A 7381-nucleotide genomic window follows, 5' to 3' on the forward strand; every position below is an offset into this window, starting at 1 on the left:
AAACAAATGGCCATAGCCTACAGAAAGTTCCTTACTTCTTGTGGGGATTTGACTGGTAGAAGAAATTTTATTCTTTGATATACTTTGATGATTGCTGTTCTAGAATATGATGAAGTCACATAGTCAGGGTTACATAAACAAAAAAAGACATATTTATTTTGACAGAAAGTGCAAAATTTGAAAACCCAAATTTAAGGCATTCCCAGAGTTATGAACTTTTACAAACCTTCTTCTTGAATATAAGTGCCAAAGCATTCTTCCAGACAAGGATGGCCTCTTTATCAGGGTTTGGTGGAAGCAAATCTCGCATTAATCTGACTTTGTCAATAAAACTAACAAATTTAAAGCATTGTTCAGTATCTAATATTTGTGTTTTTAACAGGAAAGAGAGAATCTATTATCATTGCAAAAGGGAACAGAGCCGTGTTGAGCCAATGAAGTACCTCAGCTTGATAATTGATGGAATGGATCAGTGTAAGTATGAAGCAAAGCTTTAATGCTAGTACAAATGTTATTTATGAAAGAAATGTTATGTCAATTGCGTATCTGTATTGACGTAAGACTATGAATAAGTTCAACTCAATATATCTCTTATCAAAGGAAAGAAGGACTTCTGACTTTATTATAACATTCATTACCAATGAAGGAACAAGGACTTGTTTACTTGTCGTTTTTTATTGCATAATATTTTCATTAACTATTGACCTACTTAGTACAAGACAAGAAAATTACAACATATCAGAACATTTCAATAGTAATAAATCCTTATCAACTTTTCTGCCCTTTGAATCAGTCCTCGGATAAGGCCCTGGAACACAATAACAAGAATACACAGAACAGAGACAATATTTGGGTCTAACCTACACTAAGAAACTAATAATGTAAACAAATAGTTTTTCCAATATATCAAGTAAAAGTCCACCAAAATTAATTATGTTCATAGATATAAAGTAAACAGTACATTATTTATATAATTATCAGAATGGTTGTAAAAACTGAAAGTACAAAATGCCAATCTGTTGACATTTAGTTGGACTTGTTTACATCAGTGGGCATATTTAAATCAAAATTGGTTGTCACACTTATTTTCAATCATACTTGTACTCAGACTTTATTTTCCTGTGGATGTCAAATTTATACATTATAGTTTTTGGTACCTTATTAAAGATAACACTCTTTGTTTTTGTTTACATCTGAAACGATACAGTTACTAAGAACTACTTACAATTCATATTAACTCTGAGGTTATTATGAATTACAGCCAAGGCTGTTCTGATTAAAATTCTTATATGCTAATTTGTTTAGTGTAACAGCCTATTTTTAAAAAATGCAGTGGAGCTGTAATCATCACACACCATAAATTTTAGGACTGCATAAATTTTGTGTCTTTCATAAGGTAGCACGAAAATTAAAGATTGTGAACTGTTTTTTCTTTTCCAGCGAAAACAAATTTGCCGCATTTCAAAGGTCGTCTACCAAAGGTATGTTTGCTGAAAGTTTACTGTATATCCTCGTACAAGCAATAATTATGTTTCTGGGCATCATAAAAGTTAATCATATCAAATAATTACCATTTGTGACAGAGTTGAAAAATTAATATGTAAAGTGTATATTTACTAATATAAAAGAATGTGGTTATAAAGAAATAAATTGACATACATGTTTAATAACTCTTCAAAAGGAAGCATGATTTTTATTACCTGGCTATGTGAAAAGTTTTGAATTGCCTTCATGGAAAGCATTTGTCCTGCTTAAGTTTTAATAATGATAAATCAGGTTGCAAAACATTAATAAAAAATGTTTCCATTTTGAAATAATAAGTTTTCTGTTATCATTTTCAAAAAAAGTTTATTTTTCCTTTTTTTTGCAGAGTATAAACCCAGTTGATCTCTTGAAAACTCATATTACTGGAGTAATAAGCCATGGTCATGGAGGATTCCACACATTTACAGACTTTAACCAGTTTCCCCATGATCCAAATCTTACCATTACAGTGATTTTAAAGATGTTGCTGAACACTGCTAAAGTTAATGTAAGTTAATATTATTGGATTACTGTAGACTGAATTCAGTGTAAACATGTTTAAGGTACAGTCCAGCTTTGTTCACTTGAACTCTTTAGGTCAATCCAATTTATACAAGTTAAAAACTTGTTAACATTTTAATTTCAAAAAAATAGGCATTTTGTTTCCATTTTAACTTAAAATAGGGCAAGTAAAAATGTATTGCATAGTAAATAGATTCAGGTTGAATGATTCTTTGCAGAGTTATGGCTATCATGAGGCGACACATATGATAACTGATCATTCTTGTTAACTTGGAAAACTGTTTAAAAAAAGAGTTATAAACAATTTTACCCACATTATTTTGGGATTATAAACCATTGGCTTCACTTGGTTAAAGGGCAATGCAATACTGACCTTCACTTTGAAAACCATTTTAAACAAATAACTTGTGAACCATTTTATAGTTTAAAATCTTCTTATAAGACGTTTATTTTTAAAGCATATGATATTTGTTGTAGGATGGCAGACTACCTCCAGTATTATATGTACAAGCAGACAACTGTGTAAGGGAAAATAAAAACCGATATGTGCTGGCCTTCCTTCAACTTCTGGTAGAAAAGAAAATATTGAACCAGGTATAGTAACTAATACCACATCAAATGAAAGTGTTCTTCTTAAATTTAGAAAAAAATACTTTAATATGTTTAGTTCAAATGGAAAACTATATTTTGTGTCCGATCTAAAACTAGGCACAAATAATCACAATAATAAGACAATATGTCAAGTACAACACCTGCACCCCTACCTCCAAGGTCAAGGTCACACATAGAGGTCAAAGATTTCATAGTCTGTTTTAGAGTATATTTTGTGTCCAGTCCATAAATTTTTCATAGATCAAGGGATTTTAAAAATACTTTGCACAAATAATCACAATAATAAGACGATATGTCAGGCGCAAAACATGGGTCCCTACATCCAAGGTCACAGTTGGAAGTAAAAGATTAACATGATAGATTTTAGAATTATTTCTTTAATAAATTTATTGTTTCATCTGCAGATCTAGCATTGATCATAATTTTGGACTGAAAGTCCTGAGATCCATACCTCAATCTTTTGAAATAGCACAATTTTATGCTTCATATAAAACTTCCCCAAGGTGGAGGATGTTTGAAACTCTGTTACAAATTCTTGTTATTGTGAGCATGACCATGATTTACTGTAATTACTTTATCATAGTTCAATTTATTGATAGTAAATAAAGAAAATCCGACTAAAGGCACAGGAATTTTAAAAGTTTTCAAGTTGTAAATAAGTTATTATAAATTACGAATGTTTTTTTTTTAAAGCAAGACGGTGAATAGAAACAATTTTATTGATCATATTTACAAAAAAAGAATTTTCATAAGAGAAAAATTAAAAGTTTAAAAACAGTATTACCGAATTTTCTATTTATTTTGATTTTTCAAACAGTAAATTCAAAAGAAACATAATGCATGCCAGCATGGAATGCCTTGTTGAGCAGTCATTGAATTTTGCAGTTAATCACAAACAAATTAAATGGTATTGCCACATATTTATTCAGCTTTAAGAATTACATTGTTTCAAGCCTGTTTAGAAATAAAAATAAGATTTACTATCAAACATAGGGCTTATTTAAAGAATATTTTGACTTCCTATTCACCCAAGTTTTGGTATAATATTTCAATAACATCTTTTTATACCCATAAATTCTCATCCTGCACTATTGATACAATATATTTGCTGGTTAATTTGCATATGTCTTGGGATGATTAACAGGAGGTCTTAAAAGCCCTTTATCTAGCATGAATTTGATTTATGGCTGTCTGTGAACTTATATTTCCTAGTAAAAGTTTTGCACCTTTCATACATCTTCAAGGGGGTTAAGGGTAATAAAGTTATTCACTTGACATTTGATATCCAAAAGATCCTCACCTTGATTTTGTCAAAATCCTCAATTGATACTTTCAGTTTATCCAGGCTTATTATCAGGTACTATTATAAAAATTAAGTTTGCTGACAGCTCTTGTATTTATTGCCTGTAATCTTCATATTTCGTCGTGTAGTTCTTGGGTATTGTTGCTTTTAATGTTGTATGTATTTATCAATTAGAACTGGCTGTATATAAATGTTTGAAACATACTATCATATTATTTTTCAGGTCCATTTATCATTCCTGCCAGTTGGCCACACCCATGAGGATATAGATGCCAGATTTTCATTAATATCTCGTGATTTATACCAGACGGACACAGAAACTTTGGACGATTTTGTAAAACTTTTAGGTCCCCATGAATTTGTTAAGTCAGTTTTCAATGTTCGTGAGTGGCTGACATTGTCAATTCCTAAATATATTTCTGGCACCACTGAACCCCTTCACTTTAAATTTGAAAAAGTCAATAATAAAGTGGTAACATGTTATAAAGGGGAGCATGACAACGAGTGGAAGATAGAGTCTACTGGTTTTTTAATGGAAATACCTAAAGGAAAACCAAAACATGTGCCAGCTGATTTCACTGATATACAAGATGAAAGACTTTTAAAATTAATTGAAACAAATAAAGCCCTTTTTAAAACAAATGATATTATTAATAAATGGAAAAATACTTTAAAAGAAATAAAGAAAAAAAAAGATGAAAAATGGATTCTACCAGACCTACCAAAACAAAATGATCACCAGGAAATACCACTGATGAGGTTGGCAGATGAGGTAGAAAACGTACTGGACAAGGAAAATCGTGAGCCACAGGTAAACCAGATTCAGATATCCTTTTGGAAAATGTGTTACCTCTGCTAAGAAGTGATAATGACATTTAATATAAAGAAAGACATGTAATGAGATTAAAACTTAATATTATAAAGATGTGGTTCATGTATCTATGAAATTTTTTAGGACCAGCTTATAGCGAATAGGGTTACTACTGGTAATTTAGTGTATACAAATTATTTTAGTTTGATTGTGTCGGAAGCTATAAGCTTATTGAAACACTCTTGAATCCGTTCATGGAACCATTAATGGTATTTTGACCCTAACCGCAAAGTCAAAGACACAATTATAATAACTAAATCACAAGGCAGGTCATTTAAAATAAATTTAAGTAAAGTATGACAGCTATAAAACAATATTTTCTAGGTCAATCTTGTAATTTATTTTAGTATTTTAATGAATGCTTTTCACTAACAAATGATAAGACTTTCCTACTCTCTAATTTCAGTTATTAATTCGACAAACACGTGAGCAGATGAAAATTTTTGAAAAGAGACAGCCTGCAAATAAACCACAAAAAAGAAAGCCAGCTTCACTACAGTCAAGAAAAACCAAAGATAAACAGGGAAAAAGAAAATGTAGATTCAGTGTCAATTCATTTAGAAGAACTTTAGTTATCTGGTTGGATAATGAATGTAAAAAACATATATGGTTTATGATATTTATGGAAATTTACTTGTTTTTTTGTTTTAGTTTGTCTGTTATCTGTCTCTTATTTGTAAAATTATTCTCTCTTTTCTTTTGTTTGTTACAGTTTTTGCTGCTCATAAATGATTTATGGTTCCGAATATTGTCTATCCATATTGGTAATTTTGCACATATCAATTTATGTCCCGGTACTTTATATTCATTATACATCCCTATTATGTGATTCATATGTGATAGATTGTGCATCTTATATGTACTTTGTAATTAAGAATCCTTCATAAATTAAAACTGAAACTATACAGGGCCATATTGTGAAAAAATATATTGATACTAACCAGTTATTCCATTTTTAGGGCACCTGTGACAGGGTGAGCTTTTGTGATCGTTTTTCATCCGTCCGTAAGGCGTCCGTTATTTTTTACTTTAAATGACATCTCCTCATAAACCATTAAGCCAATTTCATCCAAACTTCACTTTGAAAATTGGCCCCGCCCCAGCGGGTCATTGATTTTCCCTATATACATATAGTAAAAACTTTAAAAAATCTTCTTGTAAAGAACCCAAAGAGTTAGAGCTAAGATATTTAGCATGAAACATCCTCTAAACGTGTGTCTACCAAGTTTGTTCAAATAAAAGCCCTGGGGCCAAAATTGGCCCCGCCCCGGGGGTCATTGATTTTCCCTTATTGCATATAGTAAAAACTTAAAAAATCTTCTTTTAAAGAACCCAAAGACCTAGAGCTAAGATATTTAGCATGAAACATCCTCTAAAGGGTGTCTACCAAGTTTGTTCAAATAAAAGCCCTGGGGTCAAAATTGGCACCGCCCCAGCGGGTCATTGATTTTCCCTATATGCATATAGTAAAAACTTTAAAAAAACTTCTTTTAAAGAACCCAAAGAGCTAGAGCTAAGATATTTAGCATGAAACATGTTCTAATGGATGTCTACCAAGTCAATTCAAATAAGAGCCCTGGGGTCAAAATTGGCCCCGCTCCGGGGGCCTATATACATGTGAGCGACTTCAGGGCCATCATGGCCCTCTTGTTTGAATATTACGCTGTATTCTCAAATATTTATGCAAAACAACATTTAAACATCTGGTTTTTTTTGGTTTTTTTCTGAGGATAGAAAATTATTAAGTTTGAGTAAATGTTGTTTTTGTTTCACTAAGGTTAACAATCAAAGGCATTTGATATTTGGAACATAGTTTTCTGACCATAATATTAATGCAAACTATATGAGCATGCAATTTACTTCCTATGGTCTTAAGTTTTTCAGCCAGCTAGCCTGCTGTTAAAAAGATAGAATAATACATGATGCATTTCAATTGCTTGATTTTATATATTTGGTCTTAGTAATGGTTTTGTGGTTTTAAAAAGACTACTTAAAGTCCTTAACATTTTCGTTTCGATTAAGGATTCAAGGAATCTGAAATATTTTTCATATGTTTTGTAATTAGACGTAAAAATTTGTATATCACATAAGAATATAGTTGTCATGTTTTGATATCTATCTGCTACTTAAGGTGTCAGTGAGCTATTGTGATGCCATAATTGAGGTTAATATGGTTGCAAAGCTGTGCCATTAGTACCGACATCCTCTAATTATCTGCATTTTCTGTTTGTCTAATTAACATATTTCAAGACTTTTACAAATTGTTGGTTCCTTATATTGTTTCCCACCACAGACCTAAATTCTTCTGGTCCAGTTGATGAATAGCTGCCCCTGGCCCCTTAAGTCTTCCACCACGTAACTCCACCACGTGACTCCACCATGTGACTTCACCACGTGACTCCCACGTGACTCCACTATGTGACTTCACCACATGACTCCACCATGTGACTCCACCATGTGACTACCACGTGAATTCACCACGTGACTCCAACACGTGTCTCCACCACGTGACTCCAACATGTGTCTCCACCACGTGACTCCAAACATGA

General features: G+C 31.8%; 1 protein-coding gene across 1 annotated transcript; it reads left to right on the forward strand.

Annotated features, from left to right (window-relative positions):
* Positions 1–382: 382 nt before the first annotated feature.
* Positions 383–5832, forward strand: LOC132740023 (uncharacterized; the record flags this gene model as incomplete). Its single annotated transcript, XM_060727878.1, is given in 6 exon segments — positions 383–474; positions 1441–1481; positions 1871–2032; positions 2524–2640; positions 4185–4772; positions 5239–5832. Coding segments are annotated over 6 exon segments (1423 nt in total), but the record flags the coding sequence as incomplete, so codon positions are not given.
* Positions 5833–7381: the final 1549 nt, after the last annotated feature.

This window comes from Ruditapes philippinarum, unplaced genomic scaffold (assembly GCF_026571515.1).
Source record: "Ruditapes philippinarum isolate M1 unplaced genomic scaffold, ASM2657151v2 ctg17592_1_1_1_1, whole genome shotgun sequence".
Taxonomy (NCBI): Eukaryota; Metazoa; Mollusca; class Bivalvia; order Venerida; family Veneridae; genus Ruditapes; species Ruditapes philippinarum.